Source organism: Rattus rattus, chromosome 1, assembly GCF_011064425.1.
Source record: "Rattus rattus isolate New Zealand chromosome 1, Rrattus_CSIRO_v1, whole genome shotgun sequence".
Lineage (NCBI taxonomy): Eukaryota > Metazoa > Chordata > Mammalia > Rodentia > Muridae > Rattus > Rattus rattus.
In genome coordinates this window covers 173,979,793-173,999,792 of record NC_046154.1, presented here as the reverse complement: position 1 = coordinate 173,999,792, position 20,000 = coordinate 173,979,793, and the positions used below count along the sequence as shown (strand labels likewise).

General features: G+C 46.5%; 1 protein-coding gene across 1 annotated transcript in view; it reads left to right on the top strand.

Annotated features, from left to right (window-relative positions):
• Nucleotides 1-20,000, top strand: part of Plxnc1 (plexin C1) — a 152,433-nt gene that overhangs the window by 121,656 nt on the left and 10,777 nt on the right. The window contains exons 23-24 of the mRNA XM_032917107.1: nt 9,494-9,671; nt 12,014-12,117. Coding sequence (XP_032772998.1) covers nt 9,494-9,671; nt 12,014-12,117 — 282 coding nt within the window. The remainder of the gene's footprint in view (nt 1-9,493; nt 9,672-12,013; nt 12,118-20,000) is intronic.

Below are 20,000 nucleotides of genomic sequence, written 5' to 3'. Positions count from 1 at the left end.
CTCACACACCCTCCTGTATGTCACGAGCATGTTTGTAGAGCAGAGGGCCTACAACTTAGAGAATTTCAGTTCCAGGAAAGTATAGCACATGGAAGAAGGGACATTTGCCTCAGTTTCAAGAGGAGATGAGAAAAACCAATAACTCGTAACAGGCGTGCTGAATTAGCAGACGTTTGACTTGTAATCAAAGTTAAGCGAGAAATGGGTTTTTGAACTCTTAGACCCAGGAAATGAGCTTGGCACCCTGGGAAACAGAGTTCCGACAAACGCATTCCTACACCCGTTCTCATTTGTGTACGAAAGTCTTTAAGATTATTAGAAATTCTTGACGAAGCCCAGGGACACACTTGCAGAAATGCTAATGCTTCTGTTGTGATTCGTGGAAGGTTTACACCAGGCGCTACCCAGTCGGCCTGCTTCCCCATGGTTAGTGGTTACCGTTTGGGGACCCGCATGTTTAATGCAACATTCCATATCTAACGCAACACTGCTATCCCTAGTAGGAGTTTCTGTGTGTTCTCCTTACCTCTCTGGGTTCCATTTAGCTTGTCCTTACAGAAGATCCATTATCCCCATAATTAAACAGCCCACTGTCCCGATTAAGCCATTCTGTTACTTCAATTACATCCCATTGTTCATTAAGTCCTGATGTTTGCACTTCAGCAATCTTGTTTTTAATACTCCTAGCATTTGTGGAGAAACAGTGAAGTTAATTAACAATTCTTAAGCTCTTTTTTTTTCCTTTCTACCATAGTGCAAATCATTTCCATTATGACTTGAGATAATACTGAAACCATTACTAGCTTCATAGTTAGCTTCCTGATCAAAGAGTGAGACCATTTTTCATAATCGTGTTAGGTAAGTCATTCCCTGGTCGATGGCAAGCTGTGGAAAATGAAAAATTAACTTTAAATGAGTGCTTTCAGGCCCGTTCCTCTTTGTGGTCTTTCTCTTCACGCCTATCGTCTTGGAATTAGAGAAATAATTTAGTTATCTCAGTACAAACGTATTTAATTTTCATCTCTGTGGTTCAAATTAATTATTCTTTCATTATTCATACCTTTTTACAAAACAGTTGCTTTGACTATGGCCGTAATGCTCTGAACACAATCCACATCATCTGATCTCGGAAGTTAAGCAGAGGCAGGCCTGGTTACTATCTGAATGGGAGAGCGGTATCTCGAAGCATGATAGAAACGAAATAATTTTCTAGGTTTGTCTTTTTGGAGTTGTTATTTTCCATTCGAAGATGGTGTTTTATATATAGCAGGAATCATCAGTCAACAGCCCGGGGCCTAGTGATGACCCTTGACTGTTTGTATGAATAAAGCTTTATTGGAACACAGCTTGGTTTATTCATTTCTGTATTCTGTCTGGTTGGCTCTTTGCTAACAATGGCAGAAAATGTTAACTAGTTGCAAAGACCATATGAACCACAGAGCCTGATCCTCTGTAATTTGCCAGCTCTTAAACTGACACTTGAAAGACAGGGTCGGTGGGAGTGGAGCTAGAATCTTCCCTCTAACCTGAAAGTACTTGGCAAAGTGTTCTCACTGTCCACACGTCTTTGCTAGCTCTGTTTTCTCCATTCTAAGACACTAAGTATAGAGACACTGATCACAGAAACAAACTGGGGACATTGTCTTCTCACCTTGTCTTGTTTAGAGGACAAAAGGCTTTCTTCCGCACTTCTCTGCCCTCTGTAATTCTGTTAGGGGAGCAGAATCCCTAACTGGGACCTGTCTGTGCTTGATGTGACCAGGAGAGGAGACTGGTTGTGGTGGATGGCGGGTGAGCACGGGCCTGAGGAGACAGTTGAAGGCAGGGAAGGTTTACTCAGGGCTGAGGGGACAACCGTTGAAACCACCTGGACCGCTGGCTATACAGAGCAAGCTGCAGCCTTTCTGAGTTTGGTACACGAAGGAGACTTTCCTCTTGACTTTCATTTGGCCCTGGAATGAAAGAACAAATATATTGTATAGCTTTTATTGAATGAGAACAATTACTGCTCAAAGGCCATTTATGATGAAGTTGCTGGTTTATAAAAAAATTCCTTTATAATTACTTTATAGGAATTATAAGGGGCATGCAGCCTCATCCAGCCCTTGTCAGCTAAGGATATGTGAGAGGAGCCAATCAGGTGACATTATCAACCTCCCCTGGGACAGGGCCATCCCCATATCCAGTTTATTCCTGTCCCCAAGAGCCTCGGTTTTTCTGTTTTCTCAATACCTCAAGCTGGGGAAACCACTAGCCGAGTAAGAATACAGTTACTGGCCCATGTGCTGTGGGGCCAGGGTCAAAGACATGGGTTTAGGATCTGACAGTCCTTGGTATGAAACTGGTCACAGTCCATTACTGTGTGACAAGTCACCACCCGTCGGCCTATTTGTTCATCTGTGAGTAGTTGGTGAGAAAAGCCTAACCTTGTAGGGTTTTGTAGACTTGTGTTAAAGTCAGAAAATTACCTGCATAACAAACCTTTCCTGGCACAGAGGAAGTCGTCATTCTTTGTGACAGTGTTTTTCTTGTCACCTTTAAGGTACACCAAAGGGAATGTCTCTTCTGTGGTCCTTCCAGTTGTTTGTTTATTGACGATGGGTGAGGCAGGGGGGAGCCAGGCTAGCTGGCCTTGTCATCACGAAGAACCCATCTGAAGTACCCATGTGTCGTGTTAGCTCTGTACAGGTTACACGTGTCTCCTGTGCCAGGACACGGACAGCCAAATGTCAGATAATGCCCTGATAGGCAGGGCAGGAGTTGACAGTGGCGAACCTGAACAACTATTTAAAAGAGGCTGACTTGGGGCATGCTGGGAAAAGACCAGCCTTTTTTATCCGGTCCATTCCTGTGAGTCTCCAGATGGCCTTGCCTGTGTGATGGCCTCCTTCTGTATACAGCTATTAGGAGGCAGTGCAGCTGTGTAGAACAGAGGTCCAGATGCCTGAGACCAAGCAGCAGAAAGACTGATTTCTCCCCAGCGTGAACAGCCAGAATGGGCAACCCTGCTTTGGGATGCCCGCAGGTAACTTCTTGGAATGAGGTGTCTGCTTCCTCAGCCTCTTTCCAATTGTCACAGCAGGACCTCAGCAGGGCTTCACAAGAAAGAACAGATGGTCACCAGCTGTCTTGCAAGGACGTTTCCCAGGGGTTGCCACATAACACATCCATTTGAAGTCATTGGCCAGAATGTGGTCATGTGGTCACATCCCGCAGCGGAGACAGGACAGTGCCCAGAGGCTCTGCTAGCTGTACACAGTGGTGCAGATCCACACATGCTTCCCAGGGATGCACAGTGCACAGCTCGGTGCCAAGCCAGAGTCAAAAGGTCAGGCTGCCTCTAGTGCCTGGTGTGTGCCCACCCGTCGTCGACTGATGGTGACCCTCAGCAGGGTAGAGTGACTGCCCTCGGCAAGGAGAACACCCTGCCTAGCCTCCTGGCATTTCAGTGGGCGTCTGGACATAGTCAAGTGTGACTCTACCAGATCTGTAATCTGGGACGAGCTTCCAGACCTCCGTGTATCTCCTCGTCTCCATCTGTTAAACAAGGCTAATAATAGTCCCTCACCTCACGGAGTTGTGAGGATTCGATGAAATTAGCAGATTCATCGCTGGGATGTGGTAAGCGTTCGATAAGTGCTGGCTATTGTTATTATTATTAGAAGCTCCAAGCTCTGTCTTCATCACTCTCTCCCCTAAAAATAGCTCGGGGCTTCTCCCTCAGCAGCAGGTGGCGGTTTGGGGGAAGGCAGAGGTGGACCAGGAAAGCTCTGCTCGCTCTCGTTCTGAGGAAGTAGAGTTCTTTTTCTGTACTTCTTGTCCTGGTCTCTTGACTTAAGATTGAAGCCTGCTGCTCACCAGTCTGCTAAGTCTGGTAGCTGAGGGTCTTCATGTCCAGAGGCCTTCCTCTCCTCCCTCACTGCCTCCTTTCCAGACCTATTCACATTCTACCTCCTCCATGAAGCCTCCACAAGTTCTCTTCCCATGAATGGCCCCCTCAAAACTAGAACCTTCCAAATACCTCGTTTATTTCCACTTGGCTGTATTATTTATTAGTCAAGGCTCTCTGGAACAGAGGTCTTAATCTGAGGGTTGCGACTCCTTTGGGGTGGCATATCAAATATCCTAAATATCAGATATTTACATTATGATTCATAACAATAGCAAAATTACATTTATGACGTACCAACTGGATAATTTTATAGTTGGGGGTCACTACAACATGAGGAACTGTATTATTAAAGGGTCACAGCATTAGGAAGGTTGAGAACCACTGCTCTAGAAGAACAGAACAGACAGGATGAATATATATCGAGAAGGTTAATTAATAGCTTGTGTGATATAGTCTAGGTAATCCAACAGCAGCTCTCCTCACACTGGAAAGGCTTATCCTTCCAGTTAGCTGCTCAGACCATGAGGCTGGATGTCCCAGCAGTCCCTACCTCCTGCTAAATGCCTGGGGGAGTCCTGGAAAGCCATTGGTCTTCACTGTACACTGGAAGTCAAAAGAAACTGAGTTCTACTATCAGCAAAGCAGGTAGTGGTGGCGGCGGCAGAGCTGATGAGCTTACCAACAAGACATGAAGGCAGTGGAGCGAAAAGCAAAGGTGTCTCCTCGCACTCCTTTATCTGGGCTGCCACCTGAAGGTGCTACCCACAGGCGAAGCGAGCCTTCCACTCCAAACAAACAGACAAACGATACCAATTCCCTCCTAGGTATGCCCAGGTGTGTCTCTCTTAGTTCATCTAGATGCTGTCAGGCTGACGGTCAAGATTAACCATCCATCACACTCACCGTACCTGGTCTTAGAACTTGTGATTGTCTCATAGGTAGCCTAGTTTACCAGTGCATCCTGTCTGGATTTGCACCAGGGTGAATGGTATCATCTACAATGCCCTATACTAAAGGAAGCACAGCAAACATGTCTGTGAACGAATTTTGCTACCAGTAAAAACCGGCAAAGTGAAGGGCACTGATCTGGGTGCATTCAACTCCAAGTTAGAGAAAATGGGACCAGTGGGGCCTGAAACACCAAGAGCAGAGGGTTGTGTCTCAGAGCAGACTGGAGGCCAGTGGTGTCCACACCTAAGAAACAGCCACATGCTCAGCCATCTTCAACAGAACCCAGGTCACCATCCCTGTGTTCCTCTTGGCCATGGCCTTGTACTTACGAGATGGCTGCCATAGCTCCCCCACCCCTACCTCCTTTTTATTTGTTGGGATAAAGAGTCTTTCCTTTCTGTATCCTTGTCCAGAGCTTAGTCACATGACTGCTCCCTGATGGAGGGGGACAGGGAGCTACCACCAGGAGCATTCCTCTACCCTGGTTGGGTTCTTTGCTGGTCCTCAGCCAAAACAGATCGCATGGCTGTTGGTTAGGTAGACACCAACCACAAAGGCTACCTCAGCTTGGTGTTTTGTGCCAAGGAATTAAGGAGCTGCAGAGCCAATAGAGAAAAAGAATGTGCTTCAAAGAACTGGCCTTCTGTGGTGGTCAGAAAAGGAGTTATAACCTTCCATGGCATGCCTGCAACAGATTTTCTGAGTGCATGTGTCCTGAGGTGGCAGGTGTCTCTCCCATACCTGTTGTGGGTAACCTGAGAACATGTTTTAAGCAGTCCCCAACACTAAGGAATACACAGAGGAGCCTGGCTCTGCAGGCTTCAACAGGTGCTATGTGCCATGGAGATGATGCCATGGGGCGTTGGCCAGAGATGGACCCTGTCATGCCCACACTCTGAGGTGACAAGGACACTGCTCCCTAGCATAGAAGAGAGGCTCAGGTGGGATCCTCTGTCCTGGATGGGAGTATGAAGACTCGGGCCAGTCCTGAGGAGCTCTCCGCTTACATTCTAGGAAACCGCTGTCTGAGCGCTGAGCATTGCCAGCGTGAAAAATGAACACAAATCAATTTGCGTCTGGATTTACTCTCAGAATCCCCCGTGGACTCTGTAAAACGCCTTTTTACCTCTTTTCCACCCATCTAGCTGTGAAGGCGGTGGCAGATTTACATTGGCTTACATGCAGTTAAGGTATTTTTTCCTTTTGGTTATGTTTTGGAGAGCATTTATTGCCTATAAAGAGGTGTTATTGTTAAAGACAATGGTGCCCTTTAGGTAGCAACAGAATGTTATTTTGTAAATGCCGATAAAACTATTTCATGAGCCAGGATGGCTGAGGCTCTGATTAAAAGGTGTTTTCCATTCATATTTATTTTGGAAGCCTTTGACACCGTCACTCTTGTCATGAAGAGTCACAAGTAAAGAAACAGCAACCTGGCCATAGGAACAGAATTTACCCCCTAAATGCACTTCCCAACTATCCCAGGATATGCTAAGCTCTAACTAAGGACTCTGCTTATAGCTTATAGTATAAGAAAAAGGTTCCTGGAGGATAGGAGGAGTTCTGTGGGAATCATCAGAGCCCTGGAAGGATGGGTCAGAGCTTAGGAGGGACCCCCTAACTCAATGAGCTCAGCACCAGCTCAGTGGGTAGGTAAAATACACATCATCAGTCCCTGGAGCAGTGAACCCCTCTGTGCCTCAGTTTCCTCACTCTAAAGTGGGGATGTAACAGCAATATAACCACCTTTGCCTGGGGGCTTAAAGGGGTAAAGAAGTATGTAATAGAGTTGGGGGTGTAGCTCATTGACAGAGTACGGGCCTAGCATGCTCCTCATGGTGAGTTTGAGTTAAAGACCCCTCCCCCACTAAAAATGTTATGTCTTTAAATGCATTTGGCAGTTCTACACCAGGAGGACCTAATGCCTATAAGGAAGGGAGGTGAGAAAGAGGGCTTGAGTATGGGAGTTTGTCATGTTGGTCTCTTCTAGACGGTCTAGCCTGCAGTTGACTCACTCACCTGGTACCCCTGTTTTCTCCTTTGCCTGGTGTTTTCTGTTTTTTGTTCATGAGTGGAGAGCCATTTTGAACCCCTTGCTCATGGCTGGATTGCCCAGAACACAGAGTTTCTCAGTAGACAAGTGCAACTCCATTTTAGAACAAGGACTTATTTGGAGCACATTGAGACTACTGGTCAACCCCCCAAAGTGCAGATTCTACCAATTTCCAGGTTTAAATCATTTGGCTAGGTCTGCACTAAAGGGACTATTGAATCATAAATGGGATTTTAGAGGGACAAATATTGTTTTGGGTGTTATATATAGTAAAAGGCTGGGTGGCCTATGAACACACAAGTTCCTAAAGACAGAGTAGTTAAGAATCCGGTCCCTGTCAAGTTCAGTGTAAGAGGAACAGGTCTCTCTCACTGATGGTGCCTCACTCTCTGCCTGGGAAAGCCTTATTGAGTTTCACTGAAATTGTTGCCTCCTGAAGCTTCTGTGACAATAAGCCAAATTGACCATACGTATGTAGAATCTTGGCTAGCCCAAAGTACTCAGGACATTTACAGAGCACCATGCGACCATGAGTCCTAGAACTCTATGTGGTATCCCAGAGCAAGGCCTGCCCTTTAATGCTACCTGTGTTGAAATCCTAGCTCCCAAGCTGAAAGTGCTTGGGGGGGGGGGGACCTTTGGATCAGTGATGAAGGCAAAGGCCTCAACGGTGTCCTTGAAAGTGCTGTGTCCTCATAATGTGACAACACACAGGATGTCAGAAACTTACCGTGGGGACACAGTTACCCAAGAATACATAGCTCTGAGAACCTGCCCAGAGTTTCAGATATCTCATGATCTTGTGGGGGTCTGTGAGCTATACGCCCAGAGCACAGGTCAGCCAGTCATGATTCTAAGGATGGTGTCCATTCACCATCAGGTACTGTCACAAGTCAATTACCACCATTCTCATGTTGCAAGTGAGAAATGGAGACCCAGAGAAGTCAGTTGGCTAATGGTGGGCTGAGATTAAAGCCAGGAGCCCATGTGGTGCCTATCGTGGGTAGGGTCTTCCTTCTGAAACACTGTGTGTGTAGTCAGTCTCGCTGGGCAGTGTGGGTGGAGTCTCTGCATCAAATGAAAGTACATTGCCCTAATGCTACAGTGGTGATGCTATCAACTGGGTAAGCCATTACCACTACTGTCCCTCAGCTCTGCCACCCCTGCCCCACATCTCCATGACCATATTAGAAGGCAGGTGCTGCCATACACGTTTTATTTTTAATAGAGAGAGCGGGATTCAGAGTCTCATGCATGCCAGGCAAGCTCGCCTCACCACTGACCTAGCCCCCGCCCCATCCTATTTGCACCCCCATGTGACTGAGGTAATCACAAGGACCCCCACTCCCCAGATCAGCTGTTTTCACTTCTATTCAAAATCTCTCTTATAAACTTTGCTATAAAAACTTACAAATGAAGACACCACATATCCAAAGTAGCCGGACCTAAAATCTATACACCACAAGCGAACTTCTACACAGGTAGAACTGTTCCCCTTTCCTTCCAGGTCTACAGTTTGAGCCTTTCACGTTCCTTCATTAAGCCAGGCCCCCAAATGTTAACAAATGTTGCATTTCACATTGTACCCAAGTCCCCCGACTCACTGATAAAGGTCTCGCTGATAGCGTGCCCAGTGATCGATCAGAACCATGTTGTGCTACTTAACAAATCGTCTTCGCTCACTCTGACTCAATCCCCCCAAGCCTCTGCAGCAGGTAAAACTTTGGGGTGTTTTTTCAGATCTGTGTATTTGTTCTTAGACAAATAAAGCTGAAATTAGGTTATTTTTCATAATATCCCCTGCTTCTGTGTTTTCACACATACACAAAGACTTCCTTCCCCATTAGTTAAATTTTGAGGTTTTGCCACCCTGGGAGAACGGTAACTGACATAATGTAAGCAAAGACTTGGGAATGTAATTAATGCAGGAATAATAGCGCAGGGTGGGGATCTTGGTATTTTAATGAGGGCTCAGAAACATCTGACTGCAGATGTTGAAAGTGGAGGGGGAGATGAATGCTGCCATAATTAATGCTGCATATTAAACAGTGACCTCTTTGGTGTGATCAATACCGGGACCTCTTAACCTTTTCTGTCACCTGGACCGTCACTTCTGGGACTCCGTGGTTCTGTTAATAAAAAAAGACAATCACCAGTCTGTGCTCATTTGCTGTGGAATCTTTCTAACTCATTTTCTTTCTTTCTCTCTTTCCTTCTTTCTTTCTTTCTTTCTCTTTCTTTCTTTCTTTCTTTCTTTTTTTCTTCCTTCCTTCCTTCCTTCCTTCCTTCCTTCCTTTCTTTCTTTCTTTTATTTTTAGGATGAAATTAGAAATCACCAATTTTTTTTGCAGATTTTTATGTGCGTATATATTTCCCTCTCTAATATATTTATTCAGTGCCTGCTCCATAATGAGTGTTTTAACTTTCTGTTTTCCCTTCCATTATCCCTGAAAAGGATGGATTATGGAGAAAAGACTGAAGTAGTATAATGCGACCCCCTGTTTGCTGATGTGCTGTCAGAGGCATGGCGTCTCTCAGGGATGCCTTTCAGACTGGAGTTACCTAATAGACTCGGGGACCTGTTTGTGTTCTTGCAGGCATTAAATGTCGTCTTTGAAAAAATCCCAGAAAATGAGAGTGCAGATGTCTGCCGGAATATTTCAGTCAATGTTCTTGACTGTGACACCATAGGCCAAGCCAAAGAAAAGATTTTCCAAGCCTTCCTAAGCAAAAACGGTTCTCCGTACGGACTCCAGCTCAATGAGATTGGCCTTGGTAAGTTTTGTTTTCCTCCTCCTCTCTTTCTGTTAGGAGACAATTATATGGCCTGAGTTGTTCCCGGAGGCCACGTCTGGGGACCCAAGGACTGTTTGGTTCTCTTTAGAGCTTCTTGATTATTCCTAGGAAGCATCATCCTTCCGAGATATCATTTAAAAAAAAAAAAAAGCACAGTATTTGCAAACCAATGTGGTTGTGACCCTGGGACCACATGGACTCACCCTGCACCGAGGAGGACAGAAAGGTGCAGAGCCTGTGCCCTCCTGGGTGTGTTGCACTTCACGCTGCACTCGATCTGTTTGTTGTGATGCGGAGTGTGTCATTAGTGGGTGGCTCAGCCTTAGAGTGTTAACTCCGGGCGTGTTGGAAAGGTCATCTTCCTCTCTGCTAATCGCATCCCCGCATTAAGTGTGTTCTCCCTCCTCCCCCGACGCGGAGCAGCATCTGCTGTGAATTCATTTGTGGGCTCTATTGGTATACTGTGAGGCAGAGCATATGTGTGAGCAAGCTAACAGGGCCCCGCTTCCCTCAAATGTTCACCAACATTTTCAAGTTGAGCTCAGCGCGACCCTCCCAAGAGGCTGCTGAGGGATTTTAGAACAGATAATGGGACAGGAAAGAAGAGTCGAATCGTGGCAGTGACAGACAGCGTAACAAGGTTCGTCTCCCCTTCATGTACAGTTGTAGGCCTCCACTAAGCAGGCAATTAAAATCCTCCCCCACCAATCAAACCTCCTGCTAAAACCATTGAGAAAAGCCTGGAGGCAGGCCTGGGAAATTTGGGGGAGGCCATGCAAATGTGTAGCAACTCGAGTGCCTGCTTCAAAGAAGCAGGCTGCTTAGGCACTGCTCTGTGCCAGGGTTTTGTTTCCCTGCATGGCCTTGGAGTGCCCGGGTTAAAGTGGGTTTAGCTCCTCTGCTTAGATACCAGCAGAAGGGGCAGCCCCCGTCGAGGGGATTGATGCCTGACCCAAACCATCAGCTTCCTTGCCTTGAGCATTACCTTGTAAGTGTGTGTGTGGCTCTGACCACAAAGGACATGGGCACACCCAGCCTAATAACCACAGGAAAACAGCCCAACAGTGTTCTTTTTGCCACGGGAAAGTCTATAGTAGAGTCTGCAAGGCCCTTTCTGGGTCTGTGCCAACCAGGTGTCCCTCTCCCAACCCCAAAGCTAGGAGCTAAGGCTAGAACAAGCTAGACGGACAGAAAGCATATGTGCACAGAATGTTAGCGCCTAGGAATCAGACGGAGCAGAGCCTGACACAACTGGAAAAGACTTGCTAAGAGAGCAGAGCCAGCGGGTCGTTACAGAGCCATTGTTACCAGATTTGGGGGGTGACAGGCAGAGATGAGACAGGATCTCACTGCTGTAGCCTAGAACTCACTACCGAATGCAGGCTAACCTGGAACCTGTGATGATCCTCCAGCCTCAGCCTCCTGAATGCTGATAGGCACGGGCTACCTACCATATCTGGCCATTGTTAGATTTAAAGAAAAGAAAAAACCTAATGACATTTTTATTTATCGTGTGTGTGTGTGTGTGTGTGTGTGTGTGTGTGTGTGTGTGTGCGCACACGCACGTGAGTGTGCACATGTGCTCACACTTGTGGAGACAGAAGACAGCTGTGAGAGTTGGTCCTTGCCTTTTGCCATGTGAGTCCTGGGAACAGAACTCAGATTGTCATGTTTGAGGCAGGTGTCTTTACCAACTGAGTCATCTCCCCAGCCCCCATTGCTAGGTTTTTAAAAAGAGAAACTGGAAGTCCAGATTTGCGCGCGTGTGTGTGTAACCTCCAATTATTTACATGTTGCTGTTGAGTTGATAGTAACATAGCAATTTATAAAATACTGCACAAATTCAAGAAAACACAACACTTACCTGTGGCTCCCTTCTGACCTTAGTGACGGAAGTGTGCTAGCTGAATTGGTGTGTTGGTAAAGTAGTTCTCAGGACCCATGGAGAAAAGAGCTCATGCTGTGCTCCGCGAATGACATGCACATGGACTGGTAATACTGGAGGTGGTTTTTTTAGTGTTCTAATCCCTCAGATGATGGGTGATTCTGTCTTCGGAGTCTCTACTTCTGGACCTGACTAGGTTTAATGTTTCAGGAGCAGTGGTCTGAAATATTAGGCCCTAGATACAAGCCCAGAGCTTTTTTGGTCTGGCTAGCTATCTCCACGTCTTCCAACAAAGCTTTACCGCTTCACTCGAGATTGACGTTATCAATGCCACTACTCAACACTATTAACAGTATTTGGGAGAGCGACTGGGCAGCGCTTTTCTTTTTAAGCTGTGATTTCAGAAGGGAACCAAATGCCTTTCCCCCTTTTGCAGAACTTCAGGTGGGAACACGACAGAAAGAACTCCTGGACATTGACAGCTCCTCTGTGATTCTTGAAGATGGGATAACCAAGCTGAACACCATTGGCCACTATGAGGTAAGACCAAGACAGCCTTACCCACTCCTCCTTTACCCACAGTCCTTCCTGGGCTGGGTAACTCAAGTGCTAGGAAAGCCCTTTGAAAACAAAACTAAGACTCGCTGCTTCTGAGTGGTTTGCCGGTTGCTTATTTCCACTGTCTCTTGTGGTGACCCCATCACATGTTCTCTTCCTCCTCACAAGGCTTAGAGCATTATGTCGTCTGAATCTCCATCTTGTTATCTAGGTCAGGGGCAATCAGCAAAGTGTGTTCATGACGTCTCAAGAGAACTGACTGCCATACGCCTGTATGTGACAAGACAGGAACCAGGGGAAGTTCCTGAAAATAGAGACTCTGGGATTCATACAGCAGTGAAAGTCCAGGTCTTTGTTGAGTGTTACATGCTAAGAACCGGGGCTCTAGGGGGAAGGGAGGGAAGGCAATGCCTTATGGTACAATAGTGCTGTAGACTGGAGACCTACAGGAGCTCCTATGGAAACCTTAGCTATACTGAGTCTGAAGGATGCTGCTGGGCTATGGCTGCCAGCATTTCTAGCAGGGGAAAGAGAGCAGGTGTGTGGACAGAATGGCTTTCTGACTGGCCAAAACCCAAGGAGGAACTGTGCTAGCCTGAGAACATTCTGGGTGACATTCTGAGTCAGCTCTTCTGATTTTTGGTGAGTACCATCCTGTGGCAGTCCTGTGAGGGAGGAGCCATTGTTTAACCTACTTTATAGATGGGCTCACTGAGACCGGGGGTCTGTTTCTTACCCAGCCCCTTGGGTCTTCATCACCTTAGCTTATATCTCACGGACAGTGGGGGGGGGTGTCAGAGGGCCTAAATTCGTGTCTCGGAAAGTAGTTGTGATGGGCAGGAAATAGGAGACCCATTGGAAACTGTGGGAGACTTTCCAGTGAGGAAACAACATTGTCCAGAAGGCCACAGTGACCCTAGATAAGGGGTACTGTGAATGGTCACATGGGACTCAGATGGTAGGTACTATAGTCCTTCTAGATGGAAGTGGGGGGAGGGGGGTCAAGGATGACAATCAGGAGGGAAGTTGCTCTCTTTCTGAGAGAAGCCAGAGGAAGAGTAGCTACTTCATGGTCCCAAAGCACGAGGGTTGACTTCGGGCTTTGCCAGGCTTCCCTTTCACCTTGTTTGCACTCAAGACCATTCCTGAGCAGGAGTCTGGAGAGTTAGGAGCAGGAAGTATCCCGTCCTTGTAGCGGGGCCCTGTGGCTCCTTCTGGAGATCTGATGGAGACTTATGAGCCCCTCCCATGTAAGTCCCCTACAGTTCAAGTTTCCTGGCCCAGAACCACCTGACCAAACCCACCATTCTTAGCTTGGGGTAGGGGCTTGTGAAAATCCCCACAGTTTTCTCAGGATGGGTTCCTGGGTGGCAGCGCTCAGCTCCCAAGGGCTTTAAGTGGGTGGAAGGTCTGAGAGGGGTCTCAGTCCATCACTGTGCATTCAGGACTTCAGACGGTCTCCACTCCATGGGTCTGGGTGGCAAGTTGGGCTGGTTGTCCATAGGTGTCCAGGTGCTGCTGTCCCTGTTCGGTGTTCTTGGCTGCAGGACTGGCCTTGCTCCAATGAGCCTCCCCTCTCTATCTCTGCTTCACCTTCTCCCCAACCATATGGCATTGGATGGGACCCTGAGGAAGCGGGTAGCCACTTATTACCCTTGATAGGGATAGGCAGGACAGGTCATTCCAACAGGGGAAACAGAAGCACACAGCTGTCTGCAAGGCCCAGGCGGCCTGTCAGGAGAGATGAAGCATCACTCTTGCTGCAGACATCTCTCGCACGAGACACCTATCTGCTTAAGGATGATAATGAAATTAATCCAGCCTGTAGTCACTTCCCGTCCTGATGATTTATTGGCCTCATAACCCAGTGTTGCTGCCTGGTGGTAATAAATGACAAGACCAGGACATGAGAGCTTAACGGATTCTGCTTGTGTTTAAAAAGATAAGCCGCAAGGCAAATGAATGCAGAGCGCTTGAAGGAATCCAGGGAGGTTAGCCAGCCATGCTCCCCAAAGCCGGCCTGGTCCAAAAGTCTGGTTTCCCAAGGACTGGGCTGAGGAAACGCATCCACCCCACCTTTGGCTGCCTGAGTCTGCACTTGATTTTAATAGCACCTCTACAGACTTGAAATCTGGGATAAATTGAGAGGGCTGGGCTGACGGTTGCTTTTGCCCTTTCGTTAAAGAGAACCATTTTCAAGCACTTGCTTTTCCCTCCAAAGAGACAAGATGGTAATTATGACTCTTATTCATTTACCAAAGCACCCTAGTTTGAGTCACTGTATGTGCTTGAAAGAAAAAAAAAAACTATATTTCGTTTAAAAATAGGGCCTAATTCAGAGTTCTAAGTGATTCAGACTTACCTCCCCCCAATTAGTCCAAATTAGTTAGGCTTTAAAGTTAATCGTCAGTGACGGCCAGTCCCTCCTTCTGTCTAAACAGTCTCCTGCTGAACTGTAAGGCCCAGCTTCTTGTACCTTGTGTGGCAAGTCTTTACCTGACCTTTGCTCTGAGACTACACCAGGGGATCAGAAAGTACAGAATATAGGGTAGGCTGCACTTCCCAGAGCTCCAACTGCTGCCGTTGGTGCTCTGTCAACTTCCTGCATGGTTTCCAGTCCAACTCTCAGCATTTTGACAGTTTCCTTCTACTGCGGCAGCAGTGGCAGTCAGCACCCAGACTTGTCCACGGTGCCGACTCCACTGATGCTCACCGTAGCCTGATGCTTTTAGGCCAGAAGTATTATTTCTCCCTGTTCCCACGAGATGCATACAGAGGACAGCAAATCTCTGCTCCAGTGTTGTTCCGGCTTGTGCGGGAAAGTGAGCCAGTGTCTTTATAAACACATGCAACTGGAACATTTCTTCTCTCTGTAATTAAACCCTCACAGACTCCCCTATCTGGCTGTGGCTCGGGGTGTTTGCTAGGAAGGGCACCGACTGGTGTCATCAGGGTAGACTGTGGAGGCATGCTTGCAGGCTAGGTTTCCTTCCTCTTTCCTTCAGCACCCCCTGTGACCTTTTGCTGGACCACATTGTCACACCCTGCCATTGGGTCACACAGGGGCTGCAAGTCAGGTGTTTAGCGGGGCAGGAAGTTTTCTCTACCGATCACACATCTTGTTCCGAGCTGTGAGTGGAGGAGGGAGAAAAGATAGCAAACCACTAAGTAGTTGAAGAACGTTGTGTGCTAGTGAGCAAGTAGTCACCGCTGCTACCAAACTTGCCATTCGGAGGACACTTACAGTTCTCAGAAATGTTTCCAATGATGTGTGAGGTAAGAGCTACAGTCCTTCTGGAGACATTTCATCTCTGCTCCTAAATGAAAAGACTGGACTACCTCAAAGAGGCCCGTTTAGATGTTGGTTTATTTAGCCAACAAGCAGACTGCAAATCTAGAGACTTTGCCAACATCAGCAACTTTGGTCCTCTTTACTATCCCATGAATTGAACACTGTCATTTATATTCAAGGCTGGGGGAGGGTAAGAAACTTGGCCAACATTCATTTGGCTTCTCTTGACATTCCAAGGTTATCAGCTGATAAGAAGAATTTCCTTCCCCAACCATGGCTCTGCTTAAGGCCAGTGGAGCAAAGTTGTTTCTGAATGGGGATTTTAGCCCATGCTCCTGACCTCAGCCTTCCTGGCTGGACTGCTGGGCCTGGTCTGTGAAATAGTCTGGTAGTAGGCATTCTCTAATGCCGACAGAAAAGGTTCACTTCTCTTGAAGCCCTGTGATGAATCTCATGGCCCCTGGGACAAGACTCTGTTTCAGTGAACAGCCTTTCACAGAGTGGCTCCATGAAGATACCAGGGAAGGTTTCCCTGAAGTAATTTGTATTGATTGTTGTGCTTTTTAGATTAGTTTCCTTAAATTCAGATCACATTCATCGTTTTCCATAAAACTCAGAGGTATAATTCCATGAATTTAAAATAAGGCAAGCCCTATGAATTTTCTAATGATCATTTTTACCTATACAAGTAACATTTTTATGAAGATCAACTTTTATTCTTTATGCTTATGTAAGTACACATATGTTTAGGTGCCTTCCAAGGCCAGAGAAGGGGCCTTTGATTCCCCTGAGTTGGAGTTATAAGTGGTTGTGAGTCAACTAGTATATTGGGGGGAACCAAACTTGGGTCTGTTGGGGGAGCAGCAAGTGATCTTCACCACCAAGCTAACCCCACAAATAACATGTTTTCAGAATCTTTTTTCTTATTTATGTATTTATTTATTCACTCATCCATTTTATGTATATCATGCCCATCTACATATATGTCTGCATGCCAGAAGAGGGCATCAGATCTCATTACAGATGGTTGTGAGCTACCACGTGGTTGCAGGGAATTGAACTCAGGACCTCTGGAAGAGCAGCAGACAGCTCTTAACCACTGAGCCATCTCCCCAGCCCCACAAACAACATTTTTATATGATTATGTTTGCGGTTTGTCTGTAGAAATCTATCTTTATGGGGTAATCTATAACCTATATGACATAAAGACAGCATCTTGCCATCCATATATCTTATTTATGCACAGACTTATTTTAGAAGTGACTTTATTAGCTTTCGTCTTAGACAAGGGCTTCTTATGTAGCCCAAACTGGCTTCCAGCTCCATATGTTCGAGCTGAACTCTTGATCCTCCTGCTTCTGTAGCCCGAGGGCAGGGATTATAGGTGTTTACCACCACACCTGCAGTGCTGGGATCAAACTCAGCTCCCTGCGTGCTAGCCTAGCACCCTGACAGCTGACTAAGTCCCAGCCATGGCTTTAAATTGCTGACACGGATTTATTTCATCCCTGTGTGGCCACAACTTCTAATTCTGATGATGAGAAAGTCTACACTTAACTTCTGTCACATTCTAGGCTGGCATCACTGGGGAGGATTTCATATGAAATTGCCAGGTACACCTACCTATTCTGCCCTGGGCTGGAAACCCAGTCCTACTGTAGATCTATCTAGTGGCATTAATCTTCCTTTGATTTAATTTGGTTTCCATCCCTAAAGACAGGGCCCAGAAGATGTTCCTTGCCTCATGGAAGGACAAGTGGATGGATGTGGCACTGGGGAAAGTGGTTAGAGCTTCTGGGTTGCTAGGAACAGCTGCTGTGGTTTTAACTCTTTGCTTCCCATGGCACTTTTGAGAAAGGCATTTCTGGCCACGACTTGGCAGCAGCTGACTTGAGAATAGAAATCAGAAAACTTCCACTTCTCCAAACATCTGCAAATTATTTTTCTGTCCTTATACTAGTGTTAAAGCATCACATGGGGTTGAAATGTTCCAGCCCTAGAGCAGCTGTGGAAGTTAGAAATATGCTCACACGCATCCAACCCATCCACTAATAAAATGCTTTCACACCAGCTCTTGGAAGATAATTTTCGGAGCAGAATCTCCTTGGTACAAGCTGCGTCTACACTATCTTAATGCCTGAGCACAGTGCCAGCAACCAAGCGTTGCCAGCTCCCGAAAAGACATTTGAACTTTTGGCAGCATTCCTTATCAGAAGGCCCATCCGCGGTGTTTGTGATTATAGAGGAAGGGTGCTCGCTTTTGGCAAAACAAAGCGTCTGACAGTAGCAAAGTATTGGCTCAACACTCGGCAGGATCCATTTGGGACTCTTTCTTTGACAATTACCCAGAATGGTTCACCAGCTTCCTTTTATAAAAAGGATATTTATTGGCTTAGAATCAGCACATCCAGCTCTTGGTGGGGAGGGATTTTGTTAACTGCATTCGCACATTCTCTTAAGCATGGTGTGTGAGTTCTGCTAAGAGGAGGCCTGCACAGGGCCTTTGTTTTGATTACATCAAATATGGAGAATTGAGAAATCAGAAAACAATGGCTGGCTCAAGGAAAAAGAAGAGGATGCTTACAGCAGCCCGAGAGAACTAAGAACTCTTGCTGGAGTCGCTTTGAGGCCCGATGGTCTAGCTAGCTCTCCCTAGACTCCTCCTCTTCCTACAAGATGTCCTGAACACTGGCAGTGGGAAGCCTCTGGCCTAAACTTAGCAGCTGGCTGGACACAGCTGGCTGGACAGCTGTGTCTGAGGCCTCTGGAGAGCTGGCTCTCCCTCTGTGGGTGTCACCTGAAGGAGATTGTGTTTAATCCTGTGGTGCTTAGCAAGGAGGCCTGTACATTCTGATAACCAGCGTGCAGCAAGCCGAAGAGCAACTCGAAGACTTCCTCCCCCCACCCCACTTTTTTTTTCCAAACCAGGGAAGGCCAGGTCCAAATTTGTATTAGGGCTTTAAAGTGGAGAGGAAAGTCACTTAGCTGCTAGGATTCAAAGGACAGTTGCTCTTCAGACCACAGCTGAAGGGAGGTGAGGTTTGTCCCTGATTTGCTTCCTCTCTACCACGCTTTGTCTTATGCTGTGGACCACCAACCCATCCTTCAGAACCATTTATTCTTACCCCTGCCTGCCCGTTGTATTTTAGCATCTGTGGTTTCCTCTGCCCAAAGGTAACTTCTACACTAGTCATTTCTAAGGACTTACCTGGTTATGCAAGAAAGACCCTGGAGGGCCAGGGACCCTTGGTTCCAAAAGGCCTCAGAGTGAGGGTGTTGGACTTCGTCTCTAGGGAAGGCCACACATAGGCATGGCATTAGCATGACTGCACAATAAAAGCACTGATCATCAACCCACACAGGTAAAGCCTGGAGCGACTTTGACAGAACTATACTGAGTTATAGTCTATGTTCCTCAAGGCCCACATGTTTAAAGATAACAATGTAGCTTGGTGACAGAAAACTCACCTAGCAGGCAGAGCCCTGGGTTCAGGATAAAAAAACAAACAAACAAAAAACAAACAAAAAACCAACTACAACAAAAAAACCAACAACAACAAAAAAACCCAAACCAACAAAACTCACCTGTTTAAAATGTGAGACTCACTGGTTTTAGGTATAATCATAGAGTTGTGCACCATCACAGCCCGACTTCAGAATAGTTTATTGCTTTTAAGGGAAACTCACGACTATTCAGTCTTCTTTATAACTCCCATTTTAAAAAGGCCACTAGACATTTATATAAATTGGCCCGTTCTGGGCATTTTAAAGGAAGGAGCTCAGACATGTGACCTTATAATTGGCTTGTTTCAGTTAGCATGTTTTTAACGTTAATCTTCAATGTTGCATGTATTATCATTTCCTTTACCATGGGACAGTTTTTGATGTAAATTCATATCTCGGGCTGTTACACAGTTATGACAAGGGATGTAATGACAGGCACAGTATATATTGATAAATGATCACAGACTTCTATTGACCCTTGTATTTAGGACATCAAACACACAGTATGTATTGTTTAAGTCCATTTGTCTGAATCTCCAGACCACGTGAAGCTAGTCAGTGAGGTGAGTCAGAGAGGGGACCGCCTGTTGCATGGGAACAGACGGGCTGTCGTTCTCAGAACCTTGAAATGTTTCACAAAACAATGTAGGTAGAGTTACAGTACCTTTACACAAACCCTGTTTATAGGATTGACCATAGTTATACGTGGAGTAACAGTTGTGCTGGCTAGTTTTATGTCACCTGGACACCAGCTGTAGTCATTTTGGAAGAGTGAACCCCAACTGAGAAACTATTCCCCACCAGAGTGGCAAGTCTGAAGGGCATTCTCTTTTTTTCTGAGATAGAGTCTCACTAGGCAGCTCTGTATGGATTATGTAGACCAGGCTCGCCTCAAACTCACAAAGACCAGTCCACCTCTATCTCCAGAGTGCTGGGACTAGAGACATGTGCCACCATGACTGGCCTGTAGGGCATTCTTTTGATTGACAATGTATGTGGGAGGAGCCAGCTCACTGTGGGTGGTGCCATCCCCCGGCAGGTGGTCCTGGATGACATAAGAAATCAGGCT